Raw genomic sequence first — 24520 nt, 5'->3', positions numbered from 1 at the left:
ACCTGTTTCGACGTCCTTATCTTTTTTTCAAGGGGAGGAATTGCGTGTCTTTAGAACTGACCATACAGTCTTTCACCGTTGAATCGGCTAGTGCACCTTACTACATAGGGCTGGACTCGGCTATCCGACGTCCCTTCTTGGGCAAGCGTAGTGCACGAAGCACTTGTTCATAGGTCTTTTAGGACCGTTGTATCTGCGTGCAGGAGTCGGAAGGATTCAGTGTAGCGAGAGACATATTTCTGACTAATAATAGGTAGCCCAAATGACAAATATTACATCAAACTAGACTTGGTTCAGACTCGAGGAAGAATTGTTGGAACTTAACAAACCGAAGAAGAAGCGAATTCGGGTTCGATTTCGGACCGACGAGATTGGTCGAGTGCTTCTTTTTTCTATCAACTTCAGGTAAGTGAAATTAACTTCTATCAGAAGGAGTAGAAAGTGAGATTGAATACAAACACAATATTCTGACATTAGGAATAAGCTCGTTTATAACTGGAAGATTATTTTTCAATGCTTTCTTTTGAAGAATGTGATTGGTTTTCCAAGCGTATTGCATAGCAAAGAAACGGACAAAGAAAATATAAATGTACAGGCCTACTCAGTGAATACTTTCCGTTATAAGACTAAACATTTTGAACAAGTTCATAATAACACACACACACATTCCTGCTTTGTAGTGCAATTGTACCATCATATGAAACTGGCGTAGGCTACCTTTGAGCGCAATAATGGTGATGAAACCATAGGCCTAATTATGCTTGGTATCAGTTACAGCCTATGGAAGGCATGGAGTTAATTATTTGTGACGTGAAGCATGTGAATGAGGCTTAGAAAGAAAGAAAAAAATCAACCACAAGACGTTAATTGAACATGCTCGACAGCATCTCAGTATATGGAAAGTCTTCTGGCTTTGTCAGAGATAAAACCCATGTTCCTGTCCCATTGTTATACCAAAATGGAGCAGGTTCTTTTCCTCCACGGTGCCTACAGGTGTGAACACTGAAGTGCTTCAGTATGGTAGCTAATGTGACAGTCTGGGGTGTGTCCTGATGTTATAGTACGGTGTATTTGTAGACCCATGGGGAGAGCATGACAGGTGCACACTCCAGGTGTCCCACACTGAGATGTGTGTGTGGATCAGGGGTGAGAGGGGGGGGGGAATTGTTCTCCAAGGAGGACAGGGGCCAGCGAGCATGCGGTTGATGATCCTCAACAGAGGATTGTGGCCCCGCCCCCCCCCCCCCCCCCCCAGAGAAGACACCTGATCCTCTCGCCTCCCTCCCCTGCACTCCCTCCTCCCCTCCCTCCTTCCCTTACTCCCTCTCCATCCACTCGGGAACCACACAGAAGAGCTCTTGTTGGATCGTCTCTAGACTGTGCCTCTCTTTTTATATTTTATGTGCTCACCTATTACCATGGCAACGCCGTCCCTGCGACGAGCAGCTTCGAAACTCCCATAGCCCCCCCCCCCCCCCCCCCCCCCCCCCCCCGGCCCACCTAGCCTATTCCAAAAACAAAGCCAAGAAGTTGAGTATAAAGAAGAACAGGAGGGTGGCACAGTGGGAGAAAGAAGGGAGGGCGAGAATGGAGGATGAAGTAGGGGGCGTACGGAGGGGAGGATGAAGGGAAGGTGACTGAGATGAGGGGCCCCCGAGGCGAGTCCCCTACAGTAGCTGTGCCAGACAGGGTCGTAAAGACCAGAGTAATGGCTGCAGAGCCTGGGGCTGCCTGCCCGGCCTGCCTGCCTGCCTGCCAGGTCTCCAGGATGGACAGTCTGGTCTTTGTTAGGAGAGTCCTGTTTAGAGGGCCAGGGAGTGCTTCTTCACAGTTAGCCTCATGTAGCCGTCTCCTCCTGTAGCTCCCTGCGCTGCTGTGCTGTTATCCAAAACGTTCACAGGACGTTCTGTTACGTTCTATTACTGAGTGGAACAATGGGCACTCTGCAGATGTCCCGAACTGAGATGACCTTCACTTCAGAAGCGAGATTATTATTCGTTATTTGTTATTTTCTGTCTCAAGCACATCATTCTGAAACTTCTTTAGGAATCATCTGCAATTATGTCTGGTATTTGTTCAATACGACCAATTCCCCCCCCCCCTCACACACACATTGCCGCCCTTCCTGGCCCCCCATGCCCCCAACCCCCTACAGTGTGTGTGTGTGCGTAGAGAGCAGCAGAAGAATGGTCATTGTTTGGCATGTTTACCCTGCAAGAGTAGCGTATCTGTGAATGATTTGAAACAAAACAAAAACAAAACTTGGCAGGCCGAGGGCGGGATGTGAAATGTTCAAAGTCCGCCGGACAATATGAGGGATTGAGGGGAGACTCCCACAGCCTGGAGTTGACTGGAAGAACGATGGCTTTGTGCTGTCGGCGCAACTCTTGATTCCTGGTACCAACGTCTCCACGCCGTTTCTGCCTTGCCTGGTTCACAGAACTCCGCGCTGAGGTCAGGCCTCTGGAGCGCTACAGCGTGTAATGTTGGAAATGACTATGTCTGACTTGTTTTGGGTGTAATTGCTTGTGAGGTCTGTGCACTCACTTACCTCGGTTCAAGTAGGGCACCTTCAGCAGAGAAGCAAGTGAATGTGCGAGCACTAAGCAAATCTCAGATCTGTTTGAACTACAGCACGGCACACATTCCCACAAATCTATCAAACTGTTTTCCTGAAGAGAGCCAAGCCCTGCTCTCCCTAACGACCCGCAGCGTTTATCAAAGTAAAACGTCTTGGTGTTGTCCGAAACTTGGCCAGATATTGTATCTCCCAGTACTTTATGGAGTTCTATCTGACGGTATCTGCTTGTTGTGTTCTCCAGCCTCCCGCATACGTGCCAGTATGTTCGAGAAACAGCGTTACGACAGCCCTCCGGTGTACAGCCCTCCCTACACCGCCCCCTCCAATGGCTACGGCCCGCCAGTCAGCTTCACCTCCCCCAAGAGTGAGTTCGACCCCTACCCGCCCCCCCCAGGGTCCTACTACATGGAAGAGAAGCCTCAGCACTTCTACAAGTGGATCTCCCCGCCCGGCATCGTCAAGGCCATGATGGGCGTGGTGGTGGTGCTCTGTGTGGCTATATTCGCCTGTGTGGCCTCCACTCTGATGTGGGACATGCAGGGGTACCAGATGGGCATGGGGTCATACGGGTCAGGGTTGGGAGGGTATGGGGGCTATGGCAGTAACTACGGCAGCAGCTATGGATCAGGGTACGGAGGCGGGTACGGAGGCGGGTACGGGGGCTACGGCAGTCAATACAGCTCCTACCCGACGCCCTACTCGGCTAAAACCAGCATGATCGCCATGGCGGCCATCAACTTCGTGGGGGCGCTGGGCTTCTTCATCGCTAGTTTCTCCAAGACGCCCGTGTTCCGCTGCAGGAAGTTCTACCTGGTGATCCTGGTGGCCAGCTGCATCATGGCCTTCCTCGAAGGCATCATCAGCATCGTGTACATCGTCGGGGTGAACCCTATGGCCCAGAGCTCCTCCAGCATGATGTACAACCCCATGTTGATGATGTGTCAGAACCTGTATGGGGCAGGCTACTCTAACATGGGAGGGGTCGGAGGCTTCCCCTTGTACAACCAGTACCTGTATCACTACTGCTTTGTGGACCCACAAGAGGTGAGAGGGGTGGGCCTGCCCAACTGACATCAAGTTTGAAGTTTCATTTTGGATTAAAGAAAATGATGTTGTCTGGTAGTTTAAATGAAAAGTTAGTATGTGGCAATGATTTAAATTAAGGTTACAATGACTATTATGTAACTACATAACGATATGTGATGTTCCACTAACACAGACAAACAGTAAGAGTGTTTGTGTGAAGAACTCTGTGTTTGTTTAGCATGTGTGTGTGTGTGTGTGTGTGTGTGTGTGTGTGTGTGTATGTTATATGTTAACATATTGACGTTGTCACTCCAGGGCGTGGCCATGGTGTGTGGATTCCTGGTGGTGATCGCCTTGGTGGTCGCTGCTTTCTTCGCACAAAAAACACGCAGCAAGATCTGGCGCTACGGGAAGCCCAACATCTACTGGGATGAGCCCCTGACTGGAGGGCTGGCTCCTGAGGGCCGCGACGTGGAGGACTGGGTGAGACGGGGTTATCAGGGAGGCTGTGGTTCGGTCGTAGGTACGAAACCGCAGGTTTCTGCGGCTCAGTCAAACTGAATGAGAGATTTAGACTGAGGCTCAAGATCTACTTCATCAGAAAGGTCTTGACCGGCGCTAATCTTGACCAGACCCGACTTTTGTCCGTGTATTTTAACACGTCTTTATCAAGGCGTGTAGGCGGCCTCATGATTCATCTCACTGAGAGCCTTCTTATCAGGGCTTCTCGGTCGGGTTAGGGAGAAGGGATTACGCAACGTTGTGAGTAAATGTGGCGATCTAAAACACGCCTGATTTCCAGAAAGACTTCAGAGTCTTGGTGGATGTTTTCCCCTCACTTCAGTCATGTGACCTCATCTATGTGAGGTCACAGTCCACCAGGGGTGTCAACATTTATGACAATTAATTTTTATTACAGGGGAGGTCAGAGTTATTATGGAAAACACAACGTACTGTGAAATTCCATGGAGGAAACTTAATGTGTGTGTGTTTATGTAAGTATGTGTGTATGTGCGTGTAACAGGTCTAAATTACCTTAATCTTGTAAAGTAAAGTAGCAAGGTGCTAATAATGATACATTTTCCTATGACATTGGTTAATGCTCTGTCAACTCTCATAAACTCAGTTCTGTTATCAGGTTTTAGGCTACACGCCTCACGGAAGCTCTTTCTCTGCTCTTGTTAACCTTCTCTGAAAACTGTTAAGGACTCTTGGCTTGACTTTTATTGTGTATATCGTGTGACCACTCCAGTGTGCCCAGTGGTCACATGGTACGGCTGATAGTAGCTGTTTGTTCTGGGTCTACCTAGTTTCACTCTGAGTGATCATTAACCACCCCAGAGCACCCAGGCTGCTACAGTTAGACGTAAACAACGTCCTAAGGGCTTGGCTTGGGTCAGAAAGGTTTGAAGGTGAATTATTGATCCGTTGCTCAGTGTTTTAGACGACTCTTTGCATTGTTTATTTATTGACATAGGGAATCACTGTAGCTAACCATTTGTAAGGATTAAGGAAGTGCATGTGTATTGAGTGAACGAGGGAAATAAAGTGAACTTGTAGGTGCTGTGTTTACCGGGGGTAACCCAGGGAATGGATGGCAGGACTACAGGCTGGCTGTGGTGAGGCTGTGTGTGGGAAACCACAGAGGAGTGTCATGGCGTGTTTGACACATTTGTTGTTTGCCGAGCGGGTTGTCAGTACCAACTGGAGGGCCCAAGCCAGACGTGTTGGGAGGACTGGAGGCTGGGTAAGAGCAGCCTTAGCCCCGCAGTGACTCATGTCAACAGCAGCCTTTAATGACACGGCTGCCTGGTGCCCCGTCTCTCTCTGATGACCTCACACACTGGCTGCATTCAGTCTGGAGACGATGCATTGTTTAACACTGGATGATGTCACACGTTCCACACGGGGGGGGGGGGGGGACGGACATCTGCTCATGGACAGATGGATGGCTGCTGCTTGTATGTTTAGAGAGTAGAATTTCCTCCCAGGCAACATCAGTTGTAGTTGGTTTGAAAGGACTGACTGTCATAAATGTACTGTCCAGTTTTTTTTTTCTTGTTTAGAGGGACACATTTCCTGACGTTGACCTACTATCTCAAATATGGTTATGAGTATTTTGAAAGAGCGTAGTGAATCTCTGCTCTGCAACTGCATTTTTTGTTCTTTCGGCTTCAGCCTTTTAGGCGACCTGTCAGAAGGGATTGTGTTCAGCTAATGGCATTTGTTTCACTTCATCATTCTCTAAAACCCCTGCAATGAATCTGTCAATTAGTGATGCTCAATATAACCTCCAAGCACTGTGTAGCACAAGCAGGTTCCTCTCCCATGAGCCAAAAACCCCAGCCTGAAAGTTTACCTACACCAGAAGAACCTGCTGATCTCCCTGAGTCCCCTGACTTCTCCTTCCTCCAAATCCGCCTTCCGTTTGACCTCCCTCCCTCCATCCCTCCATCCCCTCTGTCTTTCCCCCATCCCTCCACCTCCCTCCCTCCCTCCCTCCCCCATCCCTCCACCTCTCCTCCCTCCGTAGCCACCTCCCTACCCCAGGTCTAAGGCCTCAGACATTCCATCCATGCTTACTCAGCCTCCTGGCGGTCCCGCGGCCACCGTGCACCATGCAGAGAGGGCATTGTTGGAATTCCTGGATGACTTGTGCTCTTCAAAGGCGGCCTCTCCAGCAGCTGCAGAAGAAAAACGCCACACCCTCTGGTTGACTCCTTCGACCGCTCCGATGGAGAGATCCAGAGGACTTCTCCTTTCAACCGTCTTTGAAAGACCGATCAAGCCCAGTCGTTCAACCTAGCCTCACCTAGTCTAACCTACCTGCTGAACAACTGGAGAGCTTAGGATATTTCCCCTGCTTAAAACGCTTTTTCCAGGGCATTTGTGACTCTGCTTCGTGGCATTGTTGTTTAAGATGCTCCAGTATGAGTCATGAAACGGACCACTGTTTCACCGTGTTAATGTGTCAAGCACATTGCTTTGGTCCGTGGGTACTGCCTGATTGGCCAGAGCAGCTCTGAGAGTCACAGTGACCCCTGGCCCGGGGGCCTCTATTGTCCTTCACACTCCCCCAGTCACACGGGAAAGAGTTTGCTCCGCAGATGATCCTTCCTTTGTTTAGAGCCCAGGGAGCACTTCCTTTTGTGACGAGGACTGATGAGCCGGTCGGCTGCAGGTGTTCAGGAGACACAAGACTCTTTTCGAACAAAAAGAGGAAGTGTTTGAGGGAAAGAGTTTGCTGTTGTGTTTAGGGTTATGAAGCCGCCGTGAAAATGTTTCGACGATGACGTTACCTACTTAATTCCTATGTGTATTTCTTCTGTGATCACGTCTCCAAGATTCAAAATGGCAAGATACAGTTTAGAGTCGAGATTTTCTTTTAGGAATATGTTAATGAAAGCAGAGGCAATTTGCATGTTATCCCCATAAAACCTACGAACCAAGCCAGACTAGAAGTATTCTAGTTGAGATAAATGCCTCACTACTTAGCCAAACTCAGTACTAAATGTTTCAATAAAAACATTCCTGCTACTCAGAGAACAGTTGCCTCTGCAACAAAACCAACAAGAACATTCTCTTCTTCAAGTAAACTAATTGTGCCAAGGACAAGTGGAGAAACCCAACTGTAAAGGAAGCTAAATCTGTGAAACGAGCACATTATTATTATTATTATTGTGAGTCACTCAGATCGTGAACATGGGCACAAAAGCCACACATCCTTAGTTTAGACTGTTGTCATTTGCTGATGAAGTTCTGTTTTTTGATTGGTTTAGGTGAACCAGGTGGAGGATAACAACAGTACCCATGATGCCCCTACAGTCGTGTTGTCAGAGAAGGGTGGCGGGGCACTAAACACCTCAGCCAATAGCATCATCTCCTACCCTGCCAAGCCAGAAAGCAGCGTTCTAATTGGGGAAACGTACAACGACAATGTGTGAGTAAACAGCGGAACACTGATTACTTTGAGGAAGTAGTTCTGTTTACAACGTTCTACAAATTCAGCATAGACGGCAACCGTTCTTTCGTAGAGATTCCATCAGCGAAAGTCTGGACTTCTGTCATTTCAAAAATGGTGCTTTACAGTACGCAAGGTTGTTTTTCCTACAGTAGAGAAACCTCAAGCCTCCCAAAGCTCCCTCACTTATGGCATCTGGTATGTGCTGTAATGCCTTGGCCAATCACAAGAGACAGCACAAAATCCCTGTAAACTCACGAAATTGAACTTGTTTCCTGTCCTGTACGCTGCGGACAAGCCTACATGCCTGGTTTCTGGTTTCAGGAACATCTTTCTGTGTGTTTACTTGATGATGTGCTCGATGGCATGTAGGTCAGGAGCAAAATAGGGATGTTCTAACTAGACGCATGATCATAAAGATCACTTGATATGGGGTAGCTGGTTCCCTACCTTGAGATAACCATAAAATCCATCAAATGTATGTGTCATGGTAATTCATGCTTTTACATAACATGGATGAGTTTAGCTCAGTGGTAGGGTATTAGACTGCCGATCAAGAGATCCCAGGTTCAAAATCCCCCGCGTATCATCATCTTGATTTGTCATCACTCGGACAGATAAATGACGGATATATTTCGTTTTGGGAACGTGTTTCAGGTACTCGGATCGGTCCAGCCGGCCATCGGACCAGCCGTCCCGCGGTGGAGGGGTGAGCTCCAGCCCCTCAGAGGAGGCAGCCGGGGTCCGCAAGCCCTCCGCCAACCGGGGGAAGAGACGCCGTCGTAACCCGGAGCTGGACGAGTCGCAGTACGAGACGGAGTACACCACGGGAGGAGAAACGGGCAACGAGCTGGACGCAGGGCATCTGGAGAGGTGAGGGCTACACACACGCACACACCACACAATCACACACCACACACCACACAATCACATCCGCACCCTCCTTCCTACTCTTGCTGATGGACTGTACACAGTTACACACACATTCACGCTCACTAACATATGCCCGCTTGGAAGGTCTGCATACAGGGTTGAAGACTGGTAGGCATAGTCACATATCACACAGATACCCTTGCACGCACACACACACACACACACACACACAGGTAGTGGTCTCTCCTGGCTGTGTTCTGTTCAGCAGAGTAACTAATCTCCTCTGGCATGCCATTCCACATGGGTTTGTAATTTCAAATAATGAGAGAATTGGGCCAAAGGTTTGAGTGGTGGAGGTCAGTGGTTAGTCAGAGCTGCAGAATCAGGCTTCTGCTGCCCAGGGTCCCTGAGTGGACTCAGGGGACACAAGCAGTCTGGACCCCCTGGTTGGACCAGCGCACTTGTGGCCTCCACTTGTTGGTTGCAAGAGTCTTACTCTCCCTCTCTCTCTCTTTTATTTCTGTCCACCCCTCTTTCTCTCGCTTCTTCCTCTTCTCTGTCTCTCGCCCTCCCCCTTCACTCTCTCTCTCTCTCTCTCTCTCTCTCTCCCTGTCTCTCTTTTATTTCTGTCCACCCCTCTCTCTCTCGCTGCTTCTTCCTCTCTCTCTCTCTTTCTTTCTCTCTCTCTTTCTCTCTCTCGCCCTCCCCCTCTCTGTCTCTCACTCGCTTTATCTCTCTCCTTCTCCCTCGCCCCAGCAACTACCCCGAGATCACCTCAGACGGTCAGCGTCATGACTACAAGAGGGAGTTCGACGCTGACCTAAGGGAGTACAAGCAGCTGTGTGCAGAGATGGACGACATCAACGACCAGATGAACAAACTGAGCAGACAGCTGGACTCGCTGGACGAAGGCTCCTCCAAATACCAGGTCAGATTTCCGACACCCAGAACAGCTCACACCGGATTAGGATTTTTTTATAACCCTAATCCTAATAATCAAAATGAAGGTTTAGGTTAGAACGGTGGGACAGCTGAGAGTAGCAGAACTTAAAATTGTCTGGGTTTATACTTGACCAAGTGGCCGATAAACTTGAAACTTGATACACAAACCCTTAAACCCAATTCTGATTTAGGCCATTGTCACACTAAGCGTTACTTGAACAACAACCCCCTTTTCCACTTAACATCAATCAGGAGCCTTTTTTTTACTGGCAGAGCAGACTGTTCTGTTCAGAGCGCTCAGTTGAAAAAAAGTTAAACTTTTGACCAGCGCTGGTTGTCACGGCGACGCAAATGCCCCATTCCCCCTTCGCCCCTCCCCTCGAGGGGGGAAGGGGGGGGGGCGGGAGAGTGCGTGACCACGGGGTTTAAGAAGCAGGCTGTGTGTGCGCGCGCGTTTGTGTATACGTGTGTGTGTTTGTGTATACATGTGTGTGTGGTCTCCTCACGTTGTGTTAGATACCCAATGTCTCCCGTCTCCCCTCAGGGCGTGGCCGAGGAGTACAACCATCTGAAGGACGTGAAGCGGGTGAGAGGACGACCGAGTTCAAGTCACACAGAATCACCCGTCCTTTACACAGCGCCCCCTGCCTGTCATCCCTGTTATCTGGGTACCACCGGGGTGCATTTGTTTACTCATTAGGCGTGTCTCTGCTTCTCCTCAGACGTCCGAATACCGGTCTAAGAAGGTGGAGTGTCGCCAGCTGAGACACAAACTCTTCCACATCAAGCGCATGGTGAAGGACTACGATAAGGGCCAGTAGCGAGGGCCCTGGCGTGGCCCCGCTCGACACACCAGGTTCTGAACGCCTCAGTTCTCATGACAATTCAACACTCCTGAACACGACCTGCATGCTGAGACGACGGGAAGAACGAAAGACCCACGTCAACATTGAGACCAAAGCTGCCCGCAAGCTGCAGAAAAATACACTCTCACACACACACACACACACACATGTACACACACACTCTCACACGCACATGTACACACACACATGTACACACGCACACGTACTCATATATGCATTCACACGCGCATGTACGTACAGATACACATACACACGCTTGCACGCGCAAACATGCACACACACACACGATACAGAGCAACGGAAATGCTTTTTTTCTTGTGTGTAGTTTTTCCCCTTTGCATTTTGTATATAGAACCACTGTATATCCCATTCCATAATGACTACACTGACCATGAATGCTTTAGCTCCTCCAGGAAATGCTTGGACTCTGTCTTGCGTGAAGCACTGTTGAACCAGCGATAAACCAACAGGTTGCCAGGTGAGACTGACTCCCACCCTGGACTGTTTTAGCCGGGGGGGTCTGGAGGGGGTTGGGAAAGAGGTTTTCCAAAGTCATTCGACCTTCGCTTTGCTAGAACTTGTGGAAGAAAGCTTGGTTGGATGCTGTTTGCTGTAGATTGGTGCGTTGACTTTGTTCTGTCTACTGAGATAAGGGTGGCAGTGTCGTAAACCTGAGAGAAGTTAAGTGTGATTACTGTGTTGGAGCTCTCGCCGGGTATCGCCCATGGCAACGCCCACAAACAAAACCCAACCGCAACACGTCTGAATCACTTCTGCGAAGGATTGCTACTGAAATTGTAAAACATGCGTAATTTGACGTGTATCCCAATTACATTTGGAACGAAAAATAACTTGTGCTCTTAAAAGTTTGGATTTTGTACCAATGCAGTCTACTGTTTGTGAAGTGTGTTCCAGTTATTTCTGTAAACCCATCGACTGGTTTCCATGGGTGAGATAAACCAAAACGAGTGAACGGAAGAACGAACCGATGCTTTGTGTATATACTTTTGTATTGTCATCTGAGTGTTTGCAGACCAGATTATTCTAACATAACCAGGCTGATGCAGGCTTATGGTTACTGGCCAAAAGGGTGTACATTGTGATTACTGACAATGAGTATACATGATTAAAATGTAACATCCAATGCATCTCTCCGAATTCACCAAAACAGCAGTTTAATTTCTCTTTTTTTTATTTTGTATTGAACATTGGCAGTCATATCACTGGTGTGCGTTGTTTTTGCGGTCATTCACAATGCACTGCTGCTATGATCAATTTCACTTGACAGTGCAGTTCTAAGAAACAATGTCTTACGTCTTTTTTAAATTGTATTTCTACAATTTGGGAAACACTTCAATATGCATTTATATTTTGTAATTTTGTTAAATGATTCACTAGGGTTGATTTTGTGTTGATTATATTAGATTATATAACATTGTAATAGTTATGTTAATACACTTCCTATGCAATGTAATGCTTTGCGTCAGAAAATATCACATTTGTTTTGATTATTTTAATTTTTATGAAGAAGAAATCTTCTTTTTGCAAACTTTCTCCTGCCCGAGTCATTTATTTTTGTATTCATTTACCTTTTCCTTTCATTTTTATTGTTTTATAACTGAACATATTTGTAAAAAAAAAAAAAAAAGAAGGTATTTCGAAAATGGATTGATTTCCCAATAAATAAATAAACTTCTCTAATTCCCTTTAAAACAGAATGATACGGATTTAGTCTTTTCAGTACCAAACCAATGGTTAACAGGTTGCAGTGAGTTTGAGTGAGTCATGAGTTTGTCCAGTAGAGGGCGCTGTAGATTCTCGTCGTTCCAAACCATTCAAACACATAATGTCCCCTGTTGTATTAACACTGCCTGGGTTGTAAAACCACATGGGCCATAAATCTGCCTGTGCTCCTGGCCTTTGGCCTCCACCTACTCCCCTGCTGGCTGAACGATCTGTAGAAAAAGCCACTGTTCCCCGCTTTGGTGACATTTTACTTGGGCTATATGTTTTGTTCCCGTTGATTATACAGTATAAACTCATACTAACACCTATCTCTGGCCACTCGATTTTATAAGTCGCTTTGGACAAAAGTGTCTTCTAAATGAGTAAATGTGCATCTACACAAAGCAAGTTGGGGGACGTTTCCGGGTTGACTGTTTATGAAGAATACAATACCCCAGTGTATTAATTCTTCATGGCAACCTTACTGGTTTGAAGTCATTTGAGTCATGTGTTCACGTGTCAAAAGTTTCAACGGTTATTTCAAAACAACCCCAGTCTGAGTATGAATGCTTTTATTTCCAGCAATGCAAAAATAACCATGGTCTGCAATATCAAATTTCTTACATTTCAGTTTGACATAGTAGTAGAAACATAGATTTTATGTAAAATGACACAATCAAGTCACTAGTTGAATCTTAACTCTTTGATTTCAGAATGTATACATGTGTTTGTACTAACGTATTAGGATTTGAAGACAAGTTTTCCAGAATATTTTCATTTTCCATCATTGGTTTTCTATTCTAGTCGAAATACCAAAACGGTTTCAACTCTTCTTTTTCAAGTAGCCTAGGTCATTTGGCAGGACATGCATTTGTCACATTACTCAGCAGTCCATGGCAACATTGCTCAAAGTTTGCACGTCATATAAAACATATTTACCATAGTGCCACACGTGTCGCACCCCCTGTAGGCTACACCTTAAAGGGCTAAGTACCTTTAAATACATTGCGAAATCATCGTATCGACGGCCGTCATACACATATCCACAGCCTGGTTGAAAACAAGCCATAGTCTATTAACCTGGATCTCACCACACACTGTAGGTGCTGTGTCTGGAGGAGAGCCTTGTTAATCAATACGGCTGCACTCCCAGATGCTACTTACATGGGCTCAGTGGAGATGTCGGAGGATTACTTATAGACTGGCCGTTCGATGCGTTGATCCCTTTGTTTAAGTCAACTATCGCGGTCGTCTCTGAGAGATCTCCGTTTAACAACACACGCTCTACGATCCGCTTACATGAATAGTTCACTATACAATCTTTGTCTCTGATATAAAACTTGAGGTAATAGTGTAAGATAGGGCAGACACCCTGAGACCAGGATGTACTTAAGTTTTCATACATTCTGCTCTGCTCCGGCGTCGCCTGTATATATATATATATATATATTTATTTACCGCATTACGTCGCTAGCATTCCGCTATCGTCACACACCCCAAACATCGGCAATCTACTTGGAGCACTGTTCACGAAGGTGCCAACAACACCATAAACAAAAAGGCGTCAGACATAACCAATCAATTTCAAATCAAGAGAAAAACTCTTGTGTAGGCTACAGTTAGCGAACAACGCCCAAAAAGAACTGAGTTGTGTCGTCACGCTGGGGATGTGACAACAGACTGGCAGAGCAGGGGGTCACACAGAGCCTGGACTCAACAAGGGTCAAGGTGGGGGATCATAAGGATGGAGGGTTCAGGGTGGAGGTTGTAGGGTGGAGGGTTATAGAGGTGGAGGGGTCAGGATGAGGGGGTTGTAGGGGTGGAGGGTGATGGTTGTAGGGGTGGAGGGTTCAGGGTGATGGTTGTAGGGGTGGAGGGTTCAGGGTGATGGTTGTAGGGGTGGAGGGTTCAGGGTGATGGTTGTAGGGTGGAGGTAGTACAGGCACGAGGCCCAGAGTTACAGTCTTTGTTGCAGCCAGAGTGAGATGATCGAGGATCAGACAGAGATAGAGTCACATGAAGACATATAAACAGGAAGTGCTGCACACGTAGGGAACCTGTAGGAATCGTTTAGTGCTATTCTTGGGGAGAATCTTGTATGGGGTTCCCAGCGGGAATGCGACACAGCTGGGTCCACCGGAATACTGGGGGTTCACACAACAACATCTCTGTTGGATCTCTCATCACGTCAGCCTGGCCCATGAGGGGGGGCCCTGTCCTGGGGGACGAGGGGGGGGGCCCAGTCCTGGGGGGAAGGGGGGGGGACAAGCCCACAGCTCACTGTCCGGGCGCGTAGGGCCAGCTGATGGAGCTCCCGGACAGCTGCATGTCTCGGATGAGCGTCTCAATGGGGGTCTTGCCCACCAGGCGCATGAAGAACAGCTGGGAGATGAGGCTGGCCGGCACGGCACGCAGGGCAGGCAGGCGCAGCAGCAGGCGGCCGAAGCGCTGGGGCTGACCCGGGTACTGCATCCTCTCGTACTCCGTCAGGGCCACCTGGGCCTTCTCCTGCAGGCTCTCCACATGGGAAGGGTCGGTCAGACCACACGCATCTGGGGGGAGGACAGACAGACAGACAGACAGTTAGAGATTTCCTGTGCTTTCGCCAAATGCCAGTTCACTCCCATTCAGTTCCCACCAGAGAGCTAGAAGCCCGAACGTTCAACCGCTCACCTGGTGAGAAAAGGGCTATGGCTTTGAGGCAGCTGTACTCGGCAGAGTCCACCTGCAGCCTGGTCAGCTTGTCCACCTGGTCCTGGAACACTCTCACCTGGTCCATGAAGGACACCACCCTCTCCGCCGACATGGGCGAGGAGTGGAAGCCGGCGGCGGCCAGGAGAGGTGCCATGTGCAGCGGCAGGGCGGACTGGGCGGCGTTCAAGATGAACAGCTCGCTCCAGCTCAGCCGCAGCAGGGCCACCTGCTCCGACACGGGCAGCTCGGGAAAGTAAGGGATGTTCCTGGCCCACTCGATGGTGCTGAAGAGCAGGCGGGCGGCCAGCTCGCAGATGTTGTCGATGCCCATGACCGAGGCCCCGCCGGCGCCCTGCATCTGCTGCTGCGGCTGGCTGAACGGCTGGCCGTAGCGGCTGCTGGGGTAGGGCTCGGCGCGGAGCATCTGGGAGATGAGCTCCGACACCGGCTGGCCGTTGAAGTAGTCTCCGCCCCCGCCGCCGCCGTGGCCCGGCCCGCCGCCCCCGACCCCCCCGGCCAGGGAGGTGGGACTGATACCGGAGTGAGTTGGAGGGATGCGTCCACGCTGGACTGCTGGAGGGGGTGAGAGAAAGGAGAGAAAGGAGAGAAAGGAGAGAAGAGAAGCGGAGAAGAGAGAGGGTGAGGGAGACGCCTGTGTTAGACCTTCTTGTAAAGTGTGCCGCTTGGCAGCGACGTGGGCCTTTTGGCATAAACAAGCCAACCTAAATAAGCTACTACTGATACATGAGATCCGAAGGTTGGGCTTTTGCATAAGACCGGGAGGTTCACTAAGAGGATGTGCAGTAGATTGGGGCCTGGATCGGGTGACAGTCCACTGCTGCCCTGGTAGCATGTTGTACTCCTGCCAAGCATGCTCAGTAGAAGGAGAGCGTGTCGGGCGTACAGAGCCCCACAGGCCCTACTTAAGGGAGCAGTGAAGGTGATGCAGGCGTTTCCAGGTAATGTGGAAACAGTGTGCCCTGTGTCAGAGTGGTCAGACAGATGCATTAATAACCTGGCTGAATATAGAAAGCACTGCTCTGGTGCCAGCTCTGTGCAGGATACACGCGTCAGGTCTGTCGTGTCGGGTATGCAGCTTTGGTATGGGTAGATGCCTATGGCACAGTGCCCTTCAGTCCGGAAGGACGTAGGGCAGTTAGGACTGTGCTGGTGGGTGAAGATAGGGTCTCCCACGAAGCTCGAGACAGATGAAGTATCAGTCTTGTAGTACCTTTTGTGAAGTTATGGAAAGGTTTGTGTTTACCGCTTGTAAAGAATCCACGGAAGCTTTCGACTAAACAGCCGCAGCTGGAACGTGTTTACCGGAAGGTTCCACTGTGTCAGGGATCTCGACAGACAAACACATCTGGGTTTACAGTGTCAATATTTAGCTAATAGTATGTTATTATTAGCCCTGTTGATAGTAGTGCTTTCATTATTTGCGGTTGTCTCGTTTTGTTGTGACTTAAAACATGTGGCCTGGCTGGCTCCTGTTTATTTGATGTAAATATGAGTGGAGGCCCTTCCTGAGCCGAGGAGGGATAGGTGAGTTACCTTCTTTACGCATGCCAACTCGGAAACATTTCTTCAGCCGGCAGTATTGACACTGGTTCCGGTGATGCTGGTCGATCTGGCATTCCCGATTCGACCTGAAGAAGAGGAAATAACTACCTTTAGACAGAGCGCAGGACACAACACAAACCCCAGAGGTCGAATGAGTTTAATTTAGGACTTTTCACAAAAACACATAAACAATTCTATAAAAACCAGAGTGCACACCCCTTTATTACGGTAAACACTGAAACCCAGCAACCCTAGCTACCCCTTATGATAACAGAACTATGTGAGTGGGACTTGTTTGAAAAGCCATCGAAATGGCTGACCTTTGTCAATCATCTACAAACACACTCCTGATGCCTTCCAGAGGGCAGATTGGCTAACGCTTCAGAGAGGCCCCCCTTCATAGCCACCATCGTGGTTGAGCTGAGGGCCAAAACAACTGCCTGGACAGCGCAGGCGGTGGAAAGCTAACACAAGGATGTCACGGCCCCTTACACACACGGAGGTGAGCGGAAAAATGGCAGTGAGCTGTAGCATGGCAAGAATGTTGACCTTCTACAAGGGAGAACATCTTTACATAGGTGACCTTGAGGCGTCTCATTGTGGTCCTGTGAGCGTGTGAGAGGTTTGAGGGAGGAGTGGAATGAATGGATTTATATTTATCTGTGGGACGAGTGTTGAACAGGTTCTGTTGTGATCTTTAGGCGTGCTAGCTGCTGTCATGCCACATAAGAACACACGTTCAAAACGACAGTGTGAATACATAGACAGGATCATTAAAAGTACATTTGAATTATTTTCTTTACAGGGATTGGTAAAAAAAAAATAGTTTCAAATGACAAATCCTGAATGGGCATCCTGAAAGAAAACGTTTTTAAACTTAAATATGTCAGGTGGAAGGAGAGTACCTCCACACCCATAAGGTTCAAAGCACTCGTGTGCCCCCCCCGCCCCCCCCCCCCCCCCACACACACACACACACACAAACACACTCCTCTTCCAGCATGGCGCTCACCTGCAGGAGTAGTTGAGGTTACGCCTGATGCTTCTCTTGAAGAAGCTCTTGCAGCCCTCACAGGTAAACACCCCGTAATGCTTCCCACTGGACTTGTCTCCGCACACCACGCAGTCCACCACGCACACCTTGTCCTCGTCCCCCACCTCCACGTCGCTGCTGCCAGCCCGGGGGGAGCTTTCCTCCTCGTCCCCCCGGAGGTAAGCCTTCTCCCCAAGCCCGTTTGTGTCCCCGTTGGGGTTCCCCCATCCCCCACTCACCATGGCCATATCTGAGCCACACGGCCAACACTAACACACCCTCGGCCCTCTGGCTCCTGGTGCTTCTCTCCCACTGGAAAAGGTCGGAGCTTCCAAAAAAAAAAACGTTTTCCAAACGCGGATGAAAACAAAAAGAAAGGGGGGTATGGCTTCTGTTAAAGCGACCTTCCGGAAGAACGGAAAAGTGATCTGATTCCAAATCTGATTCCTTCGTCTGACCTCTCTCTCGCCTCCTGTCTTGTTCAAATGACCCGACGAAAGTTATCTGCTTTTTTTTCTCTCCAAGCGTGACGTTGTTCTTTATCTTTTCTTCTTCTTCTCCTTTCTTCCCATTCACTCCTTCGTTTTCCCTCTGACCTCCAGTCAATGACTCCTCCCGCGGCTTCACAAAACTTCTAACACAACGAGTGGTTCAGAGTTCAGGCAGGAGAAAAGGGTGCAGCATGCCCTTTCACAGGAAATAATACATTACACAAACTCTCTTGCTCTGCTAGCTACCTCTCTCTCTCTCCCTTTCTCTCTCTCCCTTTCTCCCTCGCTCTCCCTCTCTCTCTCACTCCCCTTCTGGAAGGAAGACTCACAAATCAAAAGCAGTCTGAAGGGCAAAACAGAGCCTCTATCAAGAAGAAGAGAAATACCTCATCACTCCTCGCGCAGCGCTACTTTCTCTCTGGAGGAGCAGGTAGAGAGACTGCCCTACTTTAACGTCAGACCAACCTCTCCACTTGGTGAACTAGTCCGACCAGTCTTGGCTGCGTGTTGAAAGCGTTATCTATCAATCTGACAGCACCAGTTGGGCTTATCTCACTTCACCTTTGAAAAAAAAAACTGGATGATCTCTAAGGAGGTCATTTCAGCTTCAGAAGGGTCTGATGTGCCACAGGGCTCAAAATATTCGGAGAACCTTGGAAACGGAATGTTGCTTTTCAGCCTCCCTTGAAATTTTCAGTCTGCTGACGAAACTCAAACCAGACTAATGTTCAAAGAAAATAGAAAAGCTCACATCTCAGATGTTCCCAAACAACATCCTGCAGACAGACTGATCCAGGCAACAGGCTGACTGAGTCTGGGCTTGCCTAGGTAACTAAACACAGTGCTCCTCTTAACCCCCCCCTCCTCCTGCTTCGTAGGGATCAAAGTTCAACCAACTCCTCTCGCACCGCAGTTTGTTGTGAAACAACACGCTCGCTTCTTCTTACTCCTCTGACCCCTTCTAACTTAGTGCTTCAGGCATTCAAATGCCAGCCCCCGAGAAAGAAACGCACACGAAAAAAAAAAAAAAAAAAAAAAAAAAAGGAGATAAAAAAACCAAAACGATTCCTCGGCCTTTAAACCGAGTGGAACCTCCTATCAGCAAGCCTCCTTGTGCGTCTTCCCTTCTCTTACCCTCCCTTGTTTTGTCAGTGCTTGTCCATCCAGCAGTAACGACCTGAGGCCTAAGCCTCTGTGCTTCCCCGTAAGATAGGCAGGGTCCCTGCCTTCTTCTTCTGCTGCTTGGTCACTCTCTGGGCCCTCCTTCTGGCCTCCGGAGGAATAAATTAGTCAAACCAGATGAGGGGGGGGGGGGGGAAACACCGTCGCGGACGATCTTGGCGCTGTTGTGCAGAGAAGCCTTGAGAGAGCCTCTCCTGCTCTCCTTCTCTTCTCTCTGCCTCTCCCTCCCTCTGTCCCTCCCTCCTTTAGACCAGTGAGTAGGAGAGAGAGAGAGAGAGAGAGAGAGAGAGAGAGAGAGAGAGAGAGAGAGAGAGAGAGAGAGAGAGCGTGTGTGTGTGCTCAGGGATTTGACACTGCTATTCAAGCCCTCTGGTTGCCATGACACTCACTACCTTATAAGGCAATTGGAGTCAAAGAGCAGAGAGTGGGCTGCGGTGTAGCACACACACACACACAGGCACACACAGGCACACACACACACACACACACACACAGGCACACACACACACACACAGGCACACACACACAGGCACACACACAGGCACACACACAGGCACACACACAGTCACACACACAGGCACACATACATACGCACGCACACATACAAAGAATGCTACTGCTGCTTGCTCACCCCCCCACCCCCCCTTTTTTAAGCCCTGACCCCAGGCCAGCCTCCAAGCACAGAGAAGTTAACCCCAACAGTCCCAGGACACAAAGGGGGGCCACTGGGCAACACACCAGGCGCACGGCAGAGCTTTCCACTGCAGTTTCATGTTCCCTCTAATCCAAAGGACTTCCTGTGACTTTGTTGACCCAATAATAACAGGAAGGGGGTTCGGTCAAGGAACTTGTCTAAAGGTTAAAGTGTCTATTCATATGTCTTTCACCCTTGTCATCAATACCAACTCCATGTCTCTCTTGCCTGGTGGACATGTATTTCCAAAGTATCCTTCATCCTCTTGAATGGGAAGTATTTGCATAAGATTCTCAGTATAGTATAGACATGTGTTTTGCTTCAACATTCTCCCGCATTGGTCTGACTCCCCTCACTGCCCTGCCATCCCATAATGCCTGCCTTCAGACCCCTGTCTCTTCTCAAGCACTGAGAAGAGCCTTTGCCGTGCCGACCGCATTGTCATGTGAAGGATTGCAGAAGAAGCAGGACAGAATAAACAAGTGAGCCTGCAGCGAAGGGGGTCGGATAACAGCCGGGTAGGAAGAGGAACAGAGTCTGTATTCACAGCTGCCAGCTCGCCCTGTCTGCTTCAAAGCTCCTCCATGAAGCAAATAAGGCTTCTGGGCTTGTGTTCATCACATGATTCCTCTGCTTTCTCCACATCATGTAGAAAACACTTGGTCTTGGGTTGGGGGATTTTGGGCGCTGTTGATTTGAGTCAAATGTTACATCGGGTATGTTGTCCTTGTAGCCCACGAATGACACATGGGCTCAGGGGGAAGCCATTTTGTTTTGTCAGGAAGGTTGTTATAGGCCATGCTGGTTAAGCAGAATGAATATACTTGCAAATTAGTTTTACTTGATGGATAGGGAAATGGATCATGTTTTTTTCTGTATAAATGTAATGGGCAAGACACTGGTCTGCAAGTAAATCTCGACAAACTGTAGATTAAGAGTAATTCATTGGATTCATTGAATTTTAGAATCTGCCCCGTAACCACGAGTTAGTTAAAGGTTAGGACTGCCTTGTGTTGAAAATGAGAATCCGATGACCTCTCTGACAGAGTTTGTTTGTTTTCACCCGTATCCCAGGAGATTTAGGGTGGGTGTGTGTGAGAAGTGTGTGAGAGTATGTGTTCAACTGTTGTCTTTGTGCGAACGAGTGTAGTGCATGGCTGCATATGTGTGTGTGTGTGTCTTTTGCTCTTTGAACTGCAGGTCAGGAATGCAGCTGTTCCCTGCATGAAGCCTGGCTAACCTGCCTGTGTTTTCTCAACCAGCCCTGAAGCCGATGAATGTCACAGGACGACAGCCCTATGTGTGAAAAGCACAATGTGGGAAGTTTCTCTGCCTGATAAACCGATCACCGCACATTTTACAGTAAACACACACACACGGCAACAATATGGTTGCCAAAAGCTACAGTTCAGTCAAGACAATCACGTATTAGATTTGAGCATTTATTGTTACATGACATGGACATGTAGATTAACTTTGGCGGAGTGGATGATCTAAGGGAAGCACTCCCTGCCTCCTCGATGCAACACATACATACATGACATATGAGGCAGGGAGCAATAGAGATATAATCCCCCTGTTGGATAGATACACAGACAGCATGGGGGAGAAGGGGACGGTGGAGGGTGGCAGCAGCACTGATCATACAACGACCGGGGTGAGTGTGTGCATATCCGCGCGTCTTTTAAAGACGCCTTATCGGACGTGGCCCAATGGATATGCGCTGCTACATGGGTGTGGTAGTGGGAGGAGCAAGGAAGGTGGAGTAAGACACCTTATGTCCCCGATCACTGACTGACGCGCGCTGCCCGATTGCCCTGCCAGAACTAGCTGCGCTTATTGGTCATCTTAATAGAAGACAATTAGGTTCCACACGTACTTGCTTAATCCTGCCAAATGCCGCATTTTAATCTATAATGTCTGGACAGTGCCCTGGGTCAACACAAGTTAACAAGTAGCCCACTAGCAATCCGAACCATCCTTTAAATTTTTCTCCGGTAAAACCCCCGAAGCAGATAAGGTTTTTCTGGTGGAACTCAAACAGCACGTGGCCTATCTGTGGCCATGTGCTGTGCCAGTGTAGGAATTCTACAAACGGGTTTCAACTTTAACTGTGCGGTGGACCTTTACAGAGTAGATGAGGAAGAAGCACATGACTCCCAGCGCTTTCCTCATTAGCTTTGATGCCCTTTGCCCCAGAGAAGTCACACTCTCGTCCTCCGCTCCCTCCTCTCGCTTCGCTTTGCAGGGCCTTTGACCTGAGGTGAATGACAAAGAAACATAAAATAAACACGGCAGTGCAACCTGCCCAAGAAAACCATCTGCCGGGAGGACTCCCAAGCAACACACGGTGTCCAATCAATATTTACCCCCCTGAGACAATATATACCCCCTGGCCCCTTAGACAAGACCTGCTGTGGATGGTGGGAAATGTCCCGTTTGTTTGTTATTCAAAAGAGTTCCCTCGTATCTTGTCAAAAAGATAAGCCATTGTTCAGTGGAAGGTGACTGCACAGTTCTGCTTTGGCTCTTGTACTGTCTGAATAGAAAGTGTTTGACCTTTGTATATGTGTTTCATCACAGTGTAAGATACTTGTTTTGAATTATTAAATCAGACCGTGAAGAACATTGAAGAACTTTATTTACAGTATAAAAAGGAGATGCAGGCAGAATCATTGAAATCAATCTTTAGTAAAAAAAAAAAACTGATATAATACACCTGTAAATTTCAACGATTCAATTCCTCACTTTTAGGAAACAAGGTTGCATCGTAATCAATGTCAAAACATAAAAGCAAGCCATCGAGTGATCGTGACCTACTCTGTGACTAATAAGTCTTCAGACCAGGCATTAGCATAATACCCAACAACAGCCACAACAATTTCATTCCCGTGTCAATCTCGAATCTCCTTTAAATCAGGGTCTGCAATCTGTTGTTCAGTTGTAACTGTACAAGCATGGGGAGAGACTGCATGAAGGTCACCCATATTATCAAGTAGGCAGAATACTCCTCTAATGAGCTCAATGAAGATTTCTATCTTCCTCTCTAACTGGATAAGGAAGTACAGGACCTACCCCCCCCCCCCCCCCCTCCTACACAAGCCTGTACTTCTAAACACCTCTTTCCCGTAATCCCGTTACAAGATGTCCATCTTAAAGACATCATTAGGTCAGTGGCTGTCCGTGTTCATATATCGGGCGCCTGACTTGATCCGGTTAGCCCACGCTCGCCGCTGAATGCGTTTCCTCTGCGCGGCCCAGCTTCATCAAAGCGTGGTTTTGGTGTTGACATCCCGTTTCCACGTATCGTGTTTGATATGATTATTGAATATAGTGGTGTACCATGAATACATTTCAATGTATCCAATGGTAGAAGGGAGGGAGACTGTAGGGGTGGGGCCTTATCTGTCTGGTCGCTTGGATGATGGGATTTGTCTGGCAGGAATTCGTTAGGTGTCATTAAGTGAGTAGACGTCAGTACAAAGTGGATGTGATAGCGGGGTGCGATGGAGGTCACGTCTCCTGCTTTGCCACGTCAATCGAGTCCCTCTCTGACCCCCTCCTGAGCAGGTAGGAGAGGGGTCAGAATGATCAGGAGATAGTGCCAGGCCAGTACTTTCATGGGGGGTGGGGGTGGAGAGGAATAGAGAGAGGGGGCGGGGAGAGGAGGGAAGAGAGAAGGAGAGAGAGATAAAGAGAGGGAAGGAGAATGTTGGGAACATAAAGAGAGGCAGGAGAAGATAAAAGGGAGGGAAGGAAGAGAGGAGAGAGAGTGAGAGAGGGAGGGATGAAGAGAGAAGGAGAGGGCGAAAGAGGGTAAGGTCACCTCGGGAGAAAGACCAGAAGAGAGTGTAGTCTGTGATCTCTTTATACAGCCAACCAGGACATCTTATTTGTATGAGAAATGGACGCACAGAGTAAATGAGCTGACCTTAACCCTATGGGTCACTGCCCTTCTCTTTGCGTGTGGACATGGTTGTGTGTGTGTGCCTGATTGTGCATGTGTGTGTGTGTGCAAGTTTGTGTGTGTGTGTGTGGTTTAGGGGGGATTTCATCAGTCCATCCCCCACTGACTGATTGACAGCCTAAGTCATTGTCCAATAATGGCTTGGGTATTTTTCCCAGGATCAACTGTTCCCCTATTCTTAATCCTCCTACAGAAGAACCACAGAATTACAAGGATGTCATTAGAAACACTACAGCTTCTTATCTGACTATTGGATATCTTCAACAAGGGTTCAACAAGGATTATTTTACATTAGTAATTCCCTTTTCATGTCTTGATATTGTGCATAAAACATTGGAAAGGGGGAGAGGGGGGTACTTATTCAACAAATGCACCCTGAAACAAAATTGCACAACATTCTCACAGTGTCATTCACTCAGGCTGCAAATCCATTACCGGAGATATGTTAAGGTTCAATGACGATCTCATATCTCAGGAAAAGGAAATGAGGGGCTCAATCTACCGTGAACACCAGCAACCCGAGGGGTTTCTCCACCAGATAGCTAACAGCCGTGTCAAGACGATCGCCTCCACTTGTCCCAGAGACAGGTTCACAGACGACCAGGCAGCCCTGCTCCAGGGGCTCACCCAGGAGGCTGTCCCTACAGCGTACAGCCCAGCCAGGGAGAGCCCAAGCCTGGAGAGAAATGTAAGGATAATTGCATCCTCTGGCTTTTATCACCATGGCCTTAACGAGGGAAAGATGAGGGGGGGAGGTGGGAGAAGAGAGGGAAGCAGAGAGAGAGAGAGAGCGAGGAACACACAGAGAGAGAGAGAGAGAGAGAGAGAGAGAGAGAGAGAGAGAGGGAGAGAGACAGAGAGAGGAGAGAGAGAGAGAGAGAGAGAGAGAGAGAGAGAGAGAGGGAAGAGAGAGAGAGAGAGA

At 48.5% G+C, this 24520-nt stretch overlaps 2 protein-coding genes across 3 annotated transcripts; one reads left to right on the top strand and one right to left on the bottom strand.

Moving 5' to 3' along the window:
* The first annotated feature begins 20 nt into the window (after nt 1-20).
* Nucleotides 21-11878, top strand: LOC124462234 (occludin-like). The gene is made up of 8 exons (XM_047013864.1): nt 21-405; nt 2823-3625; nt 3923-4090; nt 7387-7547; nt 8226-8441; nt 9198-9369; nt 9928-9969; nt 10106-11878. Exons 2-8 carry the CDS (start codon nt 2843-2845, stop codon nt 10202-10204), a joined length of 1641 nt encoding a protein of 546 aa, XP_046869820.1. The 5' UTR covers nt 21-405; nt 2823-2842; the 3' UTR covers nt 10205-11878.
* A 651-nt stretch (nt 11879-12529) lies between these two features.
* On the bottom strand, nt 12530-19170 carry nr2f6b (nuclear receptor subfamily 2, group F, member 6b). 2 transcript variants are annotated; one of them, XM_047013866.1, is made up of 4 exons: nt 17244-19170; nt 16223-16317; nt 14648-15238; nt 12530-14526 (listed from the first exon to the last, which is right to left on the bottom strand). In XM_047013866.1, exons 1-4 carry the CDS (start codon nt 17510-17512, stop codon nt 14252-14254), a joined length of 1230 nt encoding a protein of 409 aa, XP_046869822.1. In that variant the 5' UTR covers nt 17513-19170; the 3' UTR covers nt 12530-14251. The 2 variants fall into 2 exon arrangements, with proteins under 2 accessions (XP_046869822.1, XP_046869821.1); XM_047013865.1 differs by having other exon boundaries at nt 14648-15241; nt 17244-19169.
* Nucleotides 19171-24520: the final 5350 nt, after the last annotated feature.

This window comes from Hypomesus transpacificus, unplaced genomic scaffold, assembly GCF_021917145.1.
Source record: "Hypomesus transpacificus isolate Combined female unplaced genomic scaffold, fHypTra1 scaffold_205, whole genome shotgun sequence".
In the NCBI taxonomy this organism is placed as follows: Eukaryota; Metazoa; Chordata; class Actinopteri; order Osmeriformes; family Osmeridae; genus Hypomesus; species Hypomesus transpacificus.
The sequence above is the reverse complement of the archived record's forward strand: the minus strand, read 5'-3'. Positions and strand labels throughout refer to the sequence as shown.